Raw genomic sequence first — 17,996 nt, 5'->3', positions numbered from 1 at the left:
TAGCTTGCCCTTGCATAATTTGATGAGTTAAAAAATGAGGAATGATAGTCGTTTTATATCTAGTTTTATAGGTTCTTTTAAAATTATTACAAGTTATATTTGGTATTTTTATGTTAAGAGTAGTAACAATTTTTGGAAGGTCTAGACCAAATTCTTTGTATTATTTGAAACAGCAAACAATCTTTCTGCTTTAAATCAAGCTGGCACAAAAACCAGTCCCTCTACATGGTGTTCTCAATAGCTCTACATGCCTTTTTGTTTTATTTTTGTATTTGTGTGCAACTAGGCAATACTACAGGATCTGGAGCAAAGACGTCCCCAACTGGATGAACTGATAACTGCAGCACAAAATCTAAAAAACAAGACTAGCAATCAAGAGGCCAGGACAATAATTACTGACCGCAGTAAGTGCTGATTCTGCTACCATATGATTTTTCAGCAAATGTGGAAAGTGTTGTAATACCTGATAAGCACAGCATTTTTCAGACACTTTATGCCTTTGCCATGAGAAGGAAAGTTCCATCAGGAGACAGTTCTCACACAGATTTTCCAAATTGCATATAGAAGAAATGAAAGTGAAAGTGTTCATATATTTCAAATTTTTCACCTTAATTTCATATTGCTTGTCTTCATAGTGGAAGCACATTGTAGAAAATAAAGAATGTGATCGTTATAATAAAAGTAGTACATTTTTTCTTAAACAAGGAGGAAGAAGAAAGAATTCACAAAGTACAGCCATAGGCTTGTAGGAAGTTTTCAACTCCATCCCCCATAGTATAACTGCAGCCTCTTCTTTTATCACCCCTCACTTGGTACATGAGTCTGATGCTCTGTACTAGTCTGTATTAGTTCTTCAGTTCTGGTTTCCCTTTCCAGAATTAATCAACTAGCTGTGTCTAAGGTGAAAAATTAATATATTAAATTTTAGAAGTTTATAGAAGATGTAGTCCTGTTACCCTTGGATTCTTGCATGTCCTTATGCCCTTCGCTATAGAATGAAACACACTCAAGGTCATGCTATAAAAGCAGCCTTCTGTGGTGGACTGTTATATATCTTCATTTTATACTTGGGAGTAAAAACTAGAAAAAAAATAATTTCTTATGGTCCTAGAGGTCCCCTGTGGAGCTTAGAAAAGACCCAAATGCTTTGCACATGGACACAGCCAATTCACTTTAGGTGGATGCAAACTGCTCTGTACATCTTGGCCTGGAGATCAGGGATTGATCCCAGAAACTGCTGATTGTGAAGATGTATACATAGGCCAAAGTTCTCTATCTCCACAGTTTAAAAAAAATACATATATATATGTAAACGCACACACCCACACCCACACACATTACATCTTTCTTTTTATTCCATCAAGAAAATACTTTCCATAATATGACAAAATCACGTTTCATGTTTGGACTGCATTGTTGTTAGTAACACATACAGGCACTATTTAGATTGTATCTTATGTGAAATAACATTGTTTAACTGCTATTATCTTCCTGACCTTGAAACGTATTACCGAGAGAGAATCTGTATTTGTTTTATATGAAGTCTGAGAAGAAATGGATAGTGCTTATATATTTCATTAGAAGCTGTTCCTGTTTGACATGCAAATTAATTTTAGAGTAACATACTCAGTTGAGTTCAGATGAAGTGTGTACATATACCTTAACTCTACAGCACTTATTTAATGCCAACATATGTAGTACTCCCATAAGTATTTTCTAGCATGTTTTCATTTTTAATTCTGAGACAAGTCTTGTGAAGATAAGAATTGTAGACTTTACATGAAATGCAAGCATAATTCCTATGTGCCCTCCTGTGATTTGTATGCATGACTAAATTTTGTTCTGTTAGAAAACTCCACTTCACTAAGTGAAATTACCTTCTAAAATATATTAAATGCTTATTTCTAATACAGCGAAAAAAGGAAAGCAAGCTGTCAGAATGTCAATTATGAATATGTGGTAACCCAACCATATTACATCTTGCATCTGTGGCTAGCAGTGTGGTGAATATATTGTATATGATGATTTCTTATTTTTTATCTACAAGAATTCCCAAAATGATCTGTTAGTTTTGAACTTAAAGTATATAAGATTCATTTTTGCTGTGATTCAGCAATTAATTTTCTATGCTGAAACTGTCAATATTCTTGACTGCAAAAGTGCAACTTATAATGTAGTAGATACAGGTCATGTCCCTTTATATTCTTTCAAATACATCTTGCTGTAACATAGCATCTTCTAACACCATCCTGTTGCTAATGAAATAAAGTAAACAAAATATTTATTGTCAGAAATATACAGGGTCTGCATTTCTGCATATAAAGTATGATCAGGGCCATTTTTGATCCAGTCTTCTGAGGCAGCAAACTAGATTCATTAAGGTTTTCTCATGCTTAGTTAGTTTATATTTGTACAATTGTAGCTAGTACTAAACACTATTCAAGAGATATTTATTCCTTTTGAATTTTAAGGAGATCTTTATATTTCCAATGGGAAACAAAATGCTAGGACTTTACAATGTCACACAAGGTTTTTCTGAAAATATGCCAAAAGTGACATACTGTCACCTGAAGTGCTTCTTTAAAAGCACAACAGTAATTTTTATATTTTTAATTGCATGGGCTTTTTTTCCCCCTGTATACTGTATGAAGAAGATGGAGGTTGCTCTGTTTGGTTTAAATTAGGCCTGCTACATACCTGTATAGACAGGATCCACTTGTTCTTGCTGCATTTACTGTGGGGGTAGTTCACCTTTCCTGCCCCTTCACAGTGCCATGTTGTCTGAACATAGGAAGACTCTTCTTATCCCCAGCACAGCTGGGGTGCTCTTTAACTGTGCGCTCTCTTGACACAGCTCCTCTGAAGCCTGCTGTGCTGTACAGCACTCCCTCTCAGTGCAGTTGTTTTGCCTTGCCGTCCAGCGCACACTGAGCCCAGCCTACTGCACCCAGGGTGTTGTCCCCAGCTCCATCCCTGGGAATATTGCTTGCAGCCAGAGCTGAACCCTGGCTCAGAGAACCTGCTCCAATTGCTAAAGCCTGCAGATTCCCCACAGCCCTAGAGAGCGTCCCCCCTGTTATACTTGGACCTTGCACCAGAGTCCTGCTGCAAGCCTCCCATGAGTACCTCACCCACAGACTGTTTCTCGTTTCCTGTGGTTTTGACTCCTCCATGAATACAAATCGGTTACCATGGTTATGTCTTAGCAGTTATTAGTACTCATTCAATCTATCCAGTTTCATGACCTGCACATCAGCACTATGCCATTCCTGTTTCTCTGCAGCAGCTGTGCACACTCTGCCCTCCTGCTCCTCTGCACCCCTCTCACATGCAGCCTCTGTAATGTCATGCTGCCAGGTGCCAAATGCTTTGGATCCCACCATGAAGGAAAGGGAGTGCAGGGCTGCGCTGTGGTGCTCCGTCACATACGAGCTGATAGACTCAACTGAATGTGGTGCACTACCTCTTCCTAGGCTGAAGCATGGGATCTCACACTCAGAGAAGTAAAAAGCGGAGAAGATGAGCTAATTTGTATGAATATGTTGTTCATTGCCTTTTGCTGTTAAGGTGTTAGTAAAAAAATCCAACACAATCATCTGGCCAATATCACTGCACCAATATATTATAAATACTAAATGAGACTCGTAGCTACTCTACAAGATAGCTGCATTCATGGTCATAGGATGGGTCAACGTGCCATCAACTGGAATTAAAACCCTGAAGGTTCTGTCTTTTGTGCTAACATTGGTAACTCAAGTCATTCTGCTTGCAGAAATACGTATATTATGCTTGTTAAAGTCTAACTTTGAATTATATTTAGGAACCTAAATTGCCTTTTTAAAGTATATATAAAAACAAACAAGGTAAATATTTTATACATAATTGAGCAAATCAAAAGATGCCTATTAGAGAATCTTTATGAAGAATTGCAAAAAAGTCAATGACCACAAGATTATTTTTGAACAGAATTGTTATAGTATTGCATAGGTTTAGTCTTTCTTTAGGAAATAAAACCAGAAATTAAATATAAAGTCATACAACTGAGTAATTTCCTTTGAACCTTTTTTCCCCACATTATCTGCATGAAATTGCAGGAACTAAACTATATAAAAAAAACTTGGCTCTATAAAGTAAAGCTTGTGTTATGTTTACATAATGTTATATTTAAATGTTTATTTTATGTAAATAATTGTTTACAACTTATACATTAGAGAATGCATAAGAATAATAATTACATTTAGTCTTGTGGAAAAGTTGTGGGAAAAAGCAAGATACCTCTTTGCTCCTTTAATGCCCTCGATAAAGCATTCTGTTCTAACAGAACCATATGCTGCGCAATGATGTTTTTCTCTACATAATGCATCACGGCTCCAAAACGCTTTGCTTTACTGCTGATGAAAATGTTGTTTCTTTAAATTGAATGAGTTTATAAGCAACTTTGAATATAATAAAGTAATTAAACTTTGAAAATTACTTTTATTTTCCATCAGTTTCTATGTATAGAATACATAAAGCCAGTAAAAAGTCAATATAGAAATATACTGAGAGATAATAAAAACAAATTTACAGTCATAGAATCAGAAATACCAAAGTAATTACAAAGGTTTTGTTAGATCTTGCTAGCTCGTGGAAATGTAAGAAACTTTAAATAGCAGGCCTTCCTACTGCTGTGTTCACACACATGCAAAAGGTAATGATGAATAACCTTTTTGCAGTTTTAGTTTTCTACTAATTTACATCCCTATTTTGTAATGTGGTTTCTGACGGTGTAAGTGATAGAGGTATGAAAATGAATATTTATAAAACTCTATGAAGAAATGATCTCTTACTAACCAAAGAATCTCCCATTCAGGATTAAAAGAAGCCAAAGTAACACACGTCTTCAGCAATTGTGTGAAATGTAGTGAACTCCCAAAATATCACTTGAGAGGTTAATTAAGTTCTATTAAATTAAATACATAAATAATAGCAATAAATACAAGCATTTCAGTGAAGACTGTTTTGATCAAGAATTACATATTGGGACCAAATGATTCCTTTTGAAATTTTATTTGGCAGTTTTTAAAACCAACTCCACAAATGTACACATAATTTATAGAGTATGTTTTCAGAAGAGTTATTTTGGTTTTGTGGGTTTTTTTGTTGTGTTTTGTTTGTTTGTTTGTTTTAAAAAGGAAAAGCTATATGTTATAATTGGTTGTTAGGAGAGCTGCGCTTGAACTAATCTGAAAAGAGACTGAGTGTCTGTGCCACTCCATAAAAATGTATTTATTGAATAGTTTGCTGTATTTGACAGTTTTATGGCAGAATCATCAACTTGTCATCATTTTCACATCAAAATGTATGGAAACTCCACAGTGAATTACAGCTGTACTGTAGTTCTCAGCATCTTAATAAAATAGGCATCTCTATTGTATTGCCATCCACGTGGTTTTCTCTTAGAGCTATTGAATACAAATATTTTACCACTTGAAAAAACAAATCCATAAAATCTAGAACTTGTCATCCAGTAGTAAAACTCGTTACCAAGACTGTAAAAAAAAAAAAAGTGTAAGAGAAAACTGTACTTGTATACAGCTTGCCTAGTTATCTTGTTGATGTTTCCAAGATGAATTATTGAATATACCCCAGTATTCTATTCTTTGGACCTCACATATTTCAAGAACTTTTCAAGAACCTAAGTAATAGCTTTCTTATTTCATAAAGATGCAAAGTTTATTAATTATCCTGATGTATTTCTTCACAGCTGAAACTTTGTTTTTACTATGAGAACTCTATGCCATGGAGATGAAGGAAGGGAGAAACCATTTGCTGTTAAAGAAATGTCAGTAACAAGATAAAACTGTAGCTCTGAAAAAGATAGCATGTTACTGAGAAGAGTACCTAATTTGAAATCTGTTCCTTGGCACAGATTTGCTGCTACAGGATTTGTAAGAAAGTTATGGGACATTTTAAGAAGGAGTAAGAAGTTATTTTGGAACATTGGGGAGACTTGCCCTTTAAGAACAGGAAATAACCTGCTCCAGAAATGTCTCAATGATTGGGGAATTACAGTTATATATTACTTTTTAGGCTATATATACTAGAAACATATGGCTCAGTGGACAAAGGGCAAGATCTAAACTGCCTACTTCAGGTGTCATAGTGCTCCCAAAAAGGCCGCAAGTCTACAAGGTGACCTTCCTCCATTTCTGGCTATATTCTTGAGTAAAAGTCACACAGATTTTCTCATAGCCCTAGAGCTGCTAGGCGTATTAGGTGATACCATTGCTGGTGGCTTGCTCAGAGCTCACTTACCTTCTCAGTCCTGTGAAGAGAGTTAGATAACTACTAAACTTTGTGTTGTGTGATAATTCAGGTGGAACATAGCTGGCTAGTTCTAGGCCAGGTACTTCTAAATAGATAAAAACATTCTAAGTTTTATGTTCCTAGAAATCACTCTGTGTTGGAGAACAGGCACCCTGGATTGCTGTATTGGATAGAGGCACTTAATTTTCCCCAAATCATAAATGTTGGTAAAATTTTGTCATCTATCCTCCAAAAAAGCTAGGAAAGCAGAGTGGTTGACCAAATCTCTCATCAGGAAAATATGACCACAGAGTTCTCTGCTAATTGTGAGACTGTGATCAGCAAAGATAAAGTCTAGTGAGGACAGTAAGGCTGTGCTGCAGGAAGAGACCTTTCAGAAAGAGGGATATTAAAAAGCCTTTAAATAATTTCAAATAGGCCCTGAAAAGTTAAACACCCTCCACTCTTATTTCCCCCAGCCCCCGAGAAGGAAAGCATGGTTTGGTAGGGGGGATTCTTCACCCTAACAGGTTATGCATTATCGTATGATGTAGCTATAGGTACATGAAGTTAACTGGTTGAAAGATTTGGGATATACCATCACCTGTCAGAAGGAGAACATGCTTCCCACTTTAGCCTAGGGATGGATTTGGTATGGGAGAGCTGGTGTTTGAGTCTGCTTCCTTCATTTTTTTTAACCTGCGTTGCTTATCATTTAGGGACCAAGTTAATCAATAGAGGTGGTCAGTCAGAATACAGAAAAAAAATTTCCTAATTTAGTGAGCCAAGAAAATTCAAGCCTATTTAACATTCTGCAATTTACTCTGCTGTTCTAAAATGTTTGGAGACTGAGGTGATAGATGAGATTTTAGTAAAAGGGCCAAAACATTTAAATCTTCACACCCCACCCCACCCCCTTCAACCTATTCAGTCTCCAATTAGGTGAAAGTAAGTGTTGCCCAGAACCATGATCAGACATGAAATGACAGAAAGTCTTGTTTACAGTCTGTCAGCTGGAAATTGCTTTCCCAAGTTCTACTGTCTGCTCCCCTTCTGTGTTATGTCCTATTAATAGTGATCTTAGGGGCAACTTTTCCTTCTTTTATGCTCAAGGGGACTCATATTTTAACAGTCTGGTTTTATATAACTACCCTCCTAAAGTCTTTGTGAAAATCTTTAACACTCAGAAATCTTCATCCATTTGAAGGAGCTTTCTTTTTTTACTTTAACAAGACGAGTGAAGTACAGAAGTTGCCAGGAACTATGCTGTCGCACATCTGCTGCCATCTGTATCAAAACCATTTGACTGATTTTTCACAGTTACACATACTTGTTGCATTTTCATGTTTGTGCTTTTATGTATTTTATGGGTGATTTAAATAATCTATAAAAACACTGAAAACCTAACCTTTCATATTTACCACTGTGAAAACCATTTTAAAGATTCAGTGCAGCATCCTGAAGGCACCTGAACTATCTCTGAGCTCTTGGCTGAGGGGGGTTTGCTTGAAATATCAGGACATGTCACGAGTGCCTCCTTCCAAGTGTGTGCCTCCAGCCGTGTTCCCAACACTGTCCCCTTCTACATGTCTCCTCCATTTCCTTTCTCCAAACATGCCTCTTCATGCTTTTCCTTGCCTCTCTCCTTTTGTGTTTCCTCACCAGCTGCCCACCGTGCCTGTTCCCCTGGCCTGCCACCGCCCTGTCTGCAACGCGTTTGGGCAGGGGCACCTCTGGCTCCTCTCTTTGGCAGGAGCTCTGGCAGGCGCCGGATGCCCCCACAACTCTTGGAGCCAGCTGGAACCAGCTGTGACGGGCACAAGGCAGCTCATGGCCTCCTCCTGCCCAGCCAGCCCGCAGGCCCCGGCGAGCGTGGCCGATGCTGCCTGAGCTGAGGCCGCAGGTCAGACTGCTGCCGGGGTCCCAGGCAACATGTGGCACAAGCAGAGCTCGCGGGCTCTTTCCTGAAGATCACAGGGACTCTTAGAGGTGTATTTTCATCTGCCTTCCTGTACTTCCTCCCTTTCCTCTCCTTCTCCTCCTGTCCACGGTGTGGAAAATGCTGGTTTACGTAACCAGTTTACCTCATTTCTGTGTTGCTAATTCCCTTGTTCTGTTTGCACCATGTCATTGCGCTCGTCTTTCTCTATGGCTGTGCCCTCTGCTTACCGCCTCTTTCTGGGACTTGACTTGTAAAAATTTCTGTCATACCTCAGACCAGGGCTCTAGTCTGTAGGGTATGTAGGTAATGCAGAAAAACTGTATCGCACTTAGAAATGGTTGCGCAGGCATATTCAGAAGCAATAGTGTTTTCACAGCTTTGTACATGAAGTGTGCCATTATTTTTCTGGTTGTAACATGTGAGATCTGGAAAAAAAAAAATAAAAAATATTAGTCTTTATTTTTAGATTTTAGCTTCTCTTAGACTTGCTTTTACCAGCTTCTCTGGTACCATTTGAGATATCTCTGCATTCTTAAGTTTAATAAACCTCTATCTGCTTGCAACAACAGAAATGGAGCAGATCTGTGCCTCTGCCTGTCTGCTTTCTGCTCAGAAACACTGCCCACGCTTCCTGCATTGTATGCCAGAAACATCTCAGAGAGAACTGAGAGGGACGCTGCTATCAGCAATGAAGGTTCTGTGCTCTGATAGATACCCACATAGGGTGACTTTTGTCAGCAAGAAGCCACAGATTGCTTTGAAAGTAATGGAAATGCTTTGTTCTTGGAGGCAAAGTTGGAGAATGAATAATCATGTTTTCACTTATCTGGAATAGGACCTGGCACCCAAATGTTAATATAAACACTTGGACTAGGGATTAATTTAGTTGCATCTATACTTTTAATCAGTGAAAGAAGAGGCAAGATAAGGGTAGCAAAAAATTCCAGGATATCAAGAGAAACTCTCATATGTGTGATGGAAAGTAGAAAGAGAATGCTTGCAAAGACTGGGGCAGCCTACTAGTAAGGTGGGCTACCACAACAAACAAAGCAGGATTTTTTATTCTTTCCTTAAAAATATGACTGCATCCAAGGAATTGCCAAACCATTCTTCATTTTTCTTCCTCATGCCAGACACTAAGCACTGACTTACTCGTTATGCCTGAGGTCAGTTGTGTGATAGAATATGGATTTTTTTTTTTTGCCTTTAGGGTTCAGTGAAAATACAGTAAGAGGAAACTTCTTCTATCATCAGAGGTGAGGATGACCTCGATTTCATTTCCAGATCTGCTACTGACTTTCCTTGTAATACTAGAAAAGTCTTTTAATTTCATATGTTCGTTTCTTTACCTAGATAAGGTGGGTTAATATATCTTATCTCCCAGTCTTTGTCTGCCATACATTTTCAGAAGGCTATTTTTTTTTTCTGTTTTGTTTAAATATGTCAAACCTAAGTCTTTTTTGCTTTGTCCAGTGTTTCAAGGCAGTACTGTGTTAAAAATAGTAGCTTGCACAGAACATTGTAAATTTGACTAGCAGCAGACGTGTAAACAGTAAAAATACACATTTTATTTTATTTTTATCCATGACGATACAAACAGAAGAGCTATGCTAACTGTATTGCAATGAATTAGTCAAAATGAAAATAAATGGAAATAACAAAAAAGAAATTGATCAGAAATAGAGTTTTCAAAATGTGACCAAATTACTTGTCCACTGACATTTCACCCAGAGTTTGATGGGTAGCATTTAATGGTCACAGTTATTTTAAAAACTGTCAGAAATGTATATATTTATTTATGGCAGACCATAATTTTCTGTAGTAATTACAGAGCAAACCGGAAACAAAGGTCCTACTTTGCAGAGATTACAAGCTAAATTTAGATGCCACATAATCAGTGATATCAGGCAAATGCAGATTTGGTGTACATTGTGTCCCATCTCTTTTTCTAAAATTAATGCAGTACACAAAGAATGTATATTGGAACCTGCAGTTGTTCTCAGACAATCTACTTAAGCACCCTAGAGTACATTTGGCCTACGGATTTTATTTTGGCTATCCTCAATATAAATTTATTGTGGTTTTAGCTTTGCTTGACTTGGGAATAAACCAATAATGAAAAGAATGTGTCGCACAGTCCAAAAGCTCCTTTGCAAGCCCAGCATGAGTAAATACTGGCTTAGTTTGTGTGAGAGAGGTCCTAAGACTTTGGTGGATGGTTGCACCAGCTGGTGGTTTCATTTTGTTACATATACCAAATCATCATTATGGTGACTTCTGAAATACTGTAAATAATTAAAATAATTTAATTTTATTACTGTTTTAAGGACCATCAACAGATGAAAATGGTGGCTCTGAGGCTTTTCAATCTGTGTTTAGCGGATAGCAATGCCCATAGGATTGTGTCAGCCTTTATCAGTCCAAAAAGGGAAGGAAGGGGAAATAGCATAAAAGTTCTGGAGATTAGCTGCTCGTATTTCATTTTCTTATCAGGAGGCCTATTGTGTGATAGGTGAGAGAATGACCCCTCAGAGTGACCTGGACAATCCCTAGCTGAGTAACAGCAAAGGAGAGTAGATCTTAAACAGTCTGATATATGGTGAGAAAGTGATGGCATCTGGTCTTGGTGAAACTTAGGACCTGAAACAGTATATTTAGAAAATATTTTATTTCATTGTATTTTAATTGGATGGGAACCTGCATACAGTATTGGAAATGTGTATGCCATTAAAGTTTTTCCTGGAAATATCAAACTGCTTTATCTTCTTAAGTGTAGAAATGAGTGCAGTATTCCAGATGAAGAGATACAATAATTTTGCAGAATATTCATTACATTTACACTATTATTATCCCTGATGTTTTGTGCTTTTAACACTTGGCTTTCTTCACTGCAGCATTATATGAAGATGGCAACAGTAATGATTTAATCTGTTTGTTGGATGCCTTTTATTTGCTCCATTTTACACGTTTTCCTGCAAACAGGATGTTGACCTTTATGGTAGAACATACAATAGAATAGACTATTTCAGTTGGAAGGGACCGACAATGATCATCTATTCCAACTGTGTGACCAATTTAGGGCTGACCAAGTTAAAGGATGTTGTTAAGAGCATTCTCCAGATGACTCTAAAACACTGACAGGCTTGGGGCATCAATGACCTTTCTAGAAAGCCTCTTCCAGTGTCTGACCACCTACTTTGTAAAGAAGTGCTTCCTAGTATCTAGGCTAAACCTATTTAGTGTGTTAAGTTCAAAATTTTCTGAGTTTCAGCCATATCAGAATAGTGACTTTGGAGTGTGTTGTTTTGTCTAGAGTTGATTTAGTCCATTTAGTGTCTCATGAATGTTATGATCTGTGTTGGAGTACCAAAGATAACATGAACAAAGAAGCATAGATGTCTGATTAAAACAAAACAAAAGACCCTAAAACAAACCCAACCCCTTCTCAAACCAAAAACATAGTGAAAGGCAAGTTATCTTTCCTTTTCTCAAGATTGGTATAACTAGTACGTTAATATATTTATTTTTCTTTTATTAGTCAGCTAAAATATTGGACTAATATGACAAATACAGTATTCTGTGTGGTTTTAAAGTTTATGTATCTATTTAGTTGTTAAGAAACAAATACATGCATATGTCATGCCAGGCTCCATACCTTGGGACCCAGTTCATGTGACCTTGAGAACTAGTCCTGTATATTAAAAGCAGGGAAAAAAAAAGTTACTTTTTTTTCTTACATGCTTCTATGCTTGCAGATATCTGCTCCTTTAATAGTTCAAGTATAAGCATTTTTATGATAGACCCTTAATTTCCTAATCAGTCCTTAGTTATAAACAATATTCGGTTCAATTTGGATACAAAATGCCCCAAATTTATGCTTTAAGTTGAATATAGAAACATTTTTTAAAGAAACACTTTTACTTCTTTGCTTTGAAATAAATTCCTGCTCATTTGAAAGTTTTCTTTGTTTTCAAAGGCAAAAATAAAAGTCAAAGCTATTATGTTTTGATTTGGCCCACTGTTTTCTTCTGATGCGTGTGTGGCTTTTTTGGTTCATCCACCGAGCTGAGCTCAGAATTCTTTCCAGCACCCTGCTTTCCGGAACTGTTGCATAGGTGAGTGAATGGAGCTCTAGGGTCACCTCACAGCTAACCTCCGGCGAGAGGCACATGCCGTGGAGGTACAGCCGTCGCATCACTGTGCAGATTTGACATTGTCAGAAGAAGCACAGCAAAAGCTTCACAATAGTCTGTGCTCGTAATTCTCAGTCATGGAATACTGTAGAGAGCAACTGTAGCCCAACAGATGGTCTCAGAGTTAAGACCAACAAATGGGAGCCGCTGTGTTGCTTATTGGCTATTGCACAAAGCGTCCCAGTTTATCCTTGCTGATGCAGCTTAATTAGTAAGCATTACAGTGGTAAGGATTTGGACCTTGAGGGTTATAGAAAACAAAAACTTAGCTTTTAGATGTTTTTATTTTGATAGCTCATAAAATATTTAATGTCAAGTAACAGAAGGAAGAGATTTGCTGTTTATCCATTGTAAAATGAATCAAAGCCAGTTGCAGTCTTTGGATTTTGAATTTTGGATTTATGGCTTTTTTGGGGAGTGGAGGTTCTGAGGAAATTATTTTGCTTCTTGAAGAAGAAAATATGAATATAAACAGTATGCAAAACTTTGCTTCAGTAACTTGGAGGCTGATATTCACACATTTGCAGAATTTCTAAATCCATTTTAATTTTATACATATTTTGGTACTCTAAGATTTCCTACAGTCTTGCCCAGACAGTTAGAGCTGGATCTATTAAATCAAAACCAAAAGAAATCAGTGTTCAGGTTAACAAATGCAGATATATTTGAAAAGCAAGTCTCACCTTAAACTAACAGACTGATGACATTAAAAATATACAATGTAAATATGAGTGTATGATGGCAGTACAAAGTTATGTGGTACTAAGAATTATGAAATGCATTGCCTGTATGCCTCATTAGGTAGGTAATGAATTTCATACATTTCAGGACTTAAACTGCCAGACCTACCATTATGTTTTTGCATCAGTAAGTACGGAAGTCTATGAAAGCGTTAGTATGTGAAAGCTGATGTACTTTAATAATGCTAATAGCATTCTTGTTTATGTTCAGAGAAAGTAAAATATAATTTCACTAATTAAATGCCCCATCTTTAAATACAGGAACAGACAAGTCATGTTTCTTCTGAAAAAAAGGTTTTCTTAAGTATTTTGTAGGTAGGCTGATTATTACAAGTGCTATCATCCATGAACAGAAATTAGATTCATAATTATAAGTTATTTTCCCTCTAATATCTTAAGTAAACAAAATCCTAGAAAAAATATTAACGTACATTTGAGCAAAGATAAATAGTAAAATACCTAGTCACTTCTAATTAGTAATTACATTCCTAAGAAAAGACAGCAATTAAATTTTTTTTCCTATTAAGTTATTTGAAAACTTTTCTATAAATTTAAAACTTAAATGATTGGATTACTAACATATTCACTTACCTAGTTAATCAGATTTGTCACAATCCTGTGGCTTCAGTTTGGGTACTTTCCATCAGTCTAAATACCATTTCTAAGTCTAATATAAGTATCCATAATTATGTGATGACTATTTAAGAAAGTAACTAAATTCAATAATGCAGTAGCTATTTTATACATAGAACAAAGAAAATTGAATCAAACAAACATTCTGAGATTATTAAATCATTCCAGCAAGGGAACCCTCTGGTTTTTCAGTTAGTACAATGTAACCAAAAAGTTATTTTTTAAATATCATCCAAATATGGGAGTGTCTGCCAAATAAAAAATAAAAAATGTAGTTAACTTCTGGTGGCTTGTCCATATTCATCCTGCTCCTGGGGTCAGGTAAGAATCACTTCCGACCCTGCCTCCTGCCTGATCAGTGAACTGACTGTGGTGGTCCATTTCTCCATAAATGTCCTGCTCGACTTCTTAAGCCTCTGATGGCAATAGAGAGTTATCAGAAGTCCATTCTCTAATCTGTCTATCCATCTTCCTAGTCAATATTTGTGTGTATTTGCATATAGATATTTTTATTTGTTTCTGTAGGTTTCTAGCAAAACTATATTTAGGTTTGTTACCTATTTCATACTAAATCCTGAAGAATCTTACTTCTACTTAGGGTAAGTGTTTATTTCTCACATCAAAATTTTACAGATTATATAACATTTTAAAATGCGAGGTAAATGCTCTTCCACATCATGCATACCATGATCTGTTCCCTTTTTCATTTAGTGAAAGAATGATCATGAAAACTTCATTTGAGGGATGATAAATGTTATATACAGAAACACTTTTATAAGAATTTGACAAACTAGTGGATGCTTTCTGTAGGACCCATTTTCTAAATAATATGTTCTTGCATGCTCTTCTCAGTCCTCGGTCATGGAAGTTGCTTTTTGTTTGTTACAAGAAACTGATTTCTTTAGATGTGCTACCAGCTTAGTCTGATCTCTAACTACGACTCTGTATAGCAAGGCATAAAGCATACTTCACAGCGCTGAATTACTCACTTGGTGCATAGTGGAAACCACTTAACAGTTTTCAGTTCATTCTGTTTGATCTGACACTTCCAAAGGAACAGAGTGACCTTCATCAGTTTGATTATATGGAAGTGATTTTTAGATAAAAAATAAATAGGCTTGCCCTAGTGAAACAAAACAAAATGAAATCATAGCATTGCAGTAGTTGGAAATAATTACCCACCAAAAGTATCAAACTACAAAATGAGATTATGAGTGTGTGGTTTTTTAAAAAAGCACTTAAATCTGTTGAAATCTTATTGCCTATCTTTCTTAGCCTCTGAGAACCCAAGGAAGGGAACATTCTTCCTCCTGGGCTTTCATGCTTTGACCAGTCTTCCAGGCACATTTTCATTGCTCTTCTTCACCCCAGAAAGACAGCTGAAGGCTTTGAGGGCTTCTTCTTCCTGGTTTCCTCTGTAATACCTTTTATCTCTTCTTAGAAGCTAGAATACTGCACAATAATATAGAGGATTAGAGTTCCTTCCTCCTTCCCAGGTATTATTCATGCACTTATTTATATGCAGCTTAATTTGTGTACACACTTTCTGTTTTGTCTAATTTTTTTTATAAGCCATAGGCTTTTTTATAAAACCTGTTGTTATACATTATGATACATATATGATTAGGAGTAATCTTTCTATAAATACCTTAATAGATTAATGGTGCATGAAAGCCACATCGACATCTTACTGGCATAAATGACAGACTTCACATTAAGATAGATATTCTGAGTTTCCACCCCACCATTAATTTTGGGTTTATTGGCTAAACCATCTCATCACATTACTGGCCATCTAAGGGATGCATAAAATGTCTTAGATGACACATTATTAGTGTTTTTCCATATTTAGTTAAAGTGTTGCTATGACTTTCTAAGGTAATTGTTTAAGAAGTATGACTTTTATAAGCCTCTGAAAAAGGTTAAGAAATGCTGCTTTACGAGAAAAGATAAAGGACAGATGAAGCATAAATTACTATCTGAGTAGGCTGGCTCCAACTGTTCTCTGCTGTGTCCTCTGTCCTATCCAGCTCCACTCCATAATGATAGCCTCCAGGCAGCAACTTAGGAGATGTTAAAACTGTTCCTGTAACTCCTTAAGTACTTCAGCATTTAAAAAATAAATGCTTTAAACTTATCCTCATTTGACTCTGCATCTACTATCCAAATGTTCTCCCTAGACCAGTCTCTCACAGATTCACGACTGTTCATAAGAACAGAGCCTTTTATAAAGGGATGTTGTATGATAGACTTTATTGAAGTGATTCTTCTTTGAAGAATAAGACTCAGGTCAGGCACCTCCTCTTCTGGAAAGCAGCAGAAAAGAAGGTAGAGCACTTTCAGCAAGAAACAATTGACATATGGAGAACTTTAACTGAATCTTTTTCGTAGGGGGGAAAAAAAAAAAAAAGTTAGTTTAAGTTTATTTGCTTAAAACAATACAATAATGAAGAGCAAGGTAACCACAAGATAAAAACAAAGATTAAGTGATGTTTTAACAGTGATTCCACTCATGTGGTTTACAGGAGACTGAGACAAAATTGGAAGGCATTAGAAAGCCTTTCATGTAGTACATGGCTGTTGTGCCTTTGGAATGGTTTTGTAGCCCTATGAAAAACATCTGGTTTTCTTCATAATTTATTTTTCCCTTTTACATGGTAATTTATATACTGTTTAGTGGAAGAAAAGTGTAAAAAAAGATCCAATAGCCTATTATGATTCTATTTAAATCCGTATTTTCTAGTTTATCCATCATGCCTCTCATAAAACCTGCTTGCTGTTTAGTAAGACACACTTACAGTCTTTAGGATTGGAAAAACTAGTGGTTTATACTGCCACAAAAGTTTAACTAAACTATATTTTATATGGCTGAAAGTATAGATTAGTTAAAAACTTATGAAATAGGTTGAAATACAAAACAATTATCTATCCAGAACATTCAAAGAAAAGTATATTATGGAGCTGCAACTCCAACAGCAATGAATCCAGTCTGTTGGACTATTAAAAAATGAAGCTTAAAATGTGTACTTGTCTTTGAAAACAACTTTGTAAAGGACTTAAATTCTAGGGAGATGTAGGAGTAATTTTCAGGATAGCATACGATTGAAAGAAGTCTTGTATTGACAATTTTGAAGCTATGGTATGCTTCCAGGGCAACCAATGATAATGATGAACTTGGGCTTTTTTAACCTGTTTTTAACCCATCTCTTGCAAAAATCTACAATTTTTATGTTTTCAGTGTTTTCTGATATTGCAATCTCTAGGTACTCAGCTTAGCTCTGCACAGTACCATGTCTTGCTCTCTTCTGCTTGTGGTGCAGGCTGGTGCATGCGCTGTCACGTGCGGCAGTGTTGTGCTTGCAGTCCTATGGCTGTGCAAATCACAATCAGACCAGGTCTGCATCCAGTTCTCTAGCAAGATTTTGTGAATGCAGTGCAATGGCCTCTCCCACCAACTTCTTAATCTGTTATAACTAACACTGACAAGTGAAGTTGTTACAACTGGCAGAGGACATAAAATGTTTTCTTCTTTACGCTTACATTCTACATACCAGTAACAGCCATTCTGCACAGCCATAGAGTGTAAAGGTTACTCAGTACCCTAAGAATGAAAATCTCGGTTTCTTTTTTTTCTTTCAATGCAGTAGGTGTTTCATGTTGCTACAGAAGGGAGGGGGGAAAAAAACCCTTAAGATTTGAGAGATTATGACAAAAATATGAAACTATTCCTAAGTAATTTTTCAGAATTGACTAGATTTCAAGCTCAATGTGTCTTTTTATCATTATAATTCTTACAAGGAATAAGTAAATTGGAACACTCAAAAATGCATATAAAACGATTTTCATTTTTCAGCAAAGGGGTATCAGTGCACCAGCAGCTTCTTTTGATAACACGCATTATAACTGTCCATAATTCTGCTGTTCTCCAGTTATATTCTGCAGCAGGTCAGATTGCATTAGTCCCTCTAGTCTTCAGATCTATGACCCTACACTGAAAAAATTACTTCATAGGAAAATGTCAATATATTGTCAATAGTGCTTCTGAAAAGCACTCTCCTACAGAGCAAAATTAGTGTAGTTTAGATAATTTGTTGGACAAGGAAAGCGGAGGTTTTCTAGCTTGATAATTCTATTGCTATTCGTTATTTGTTCAGGTTTTTTTGAGTGTCTACTGGATTCAATGGACTTATCAAACTGACC

At 36.4% G+C, this 17,996-nt stretch overlaps 1 protein-coding gene across 19 annotated transcripts in view; it reads left to right on the top strand.

The window, feature by feature from the left end:
• Positions 1-17,996, top strand: part of DMD (dystrophin) — a 1,076,492-nt gene that overhangs the window by 767,626 nt on the left and 290,870 nt on the right. For all 19 annotated transcript variants that reach the window (XM_042788288.1, XM_042788292.1, XM_042788293.1 and 16 more), the window contains one exon: positions 287-404. In XM_042788288.1, coding sequence (XP_042644222.1) covers positions 287-404 — 118 coding nt within the window. The remainder of the gene's footprint in view (positions 1-286; positions 405-17,996) is intronic.

Source organism: Tyto alba, unplaced genomic scaffold (genome assembly GCF_018691265.1).
Source record: "Tyto alba isolate M040663 unplaced genomic scaffold, T.alba_DEE_v4.0 Super-Scaffold_14, whole genome shotgun sequence".
Taxonomy (NCBI): Eukaryota; Metazoa; Chordata; class Aves; order Strigiformes; family Tytonidae; genus Tyto; species Tyto alba.
The sequence above is the reverse complement of the archived record's forward strand: the minus strand, read 5'-3'. Positions and strand labels throughout refer to the sequence as shown.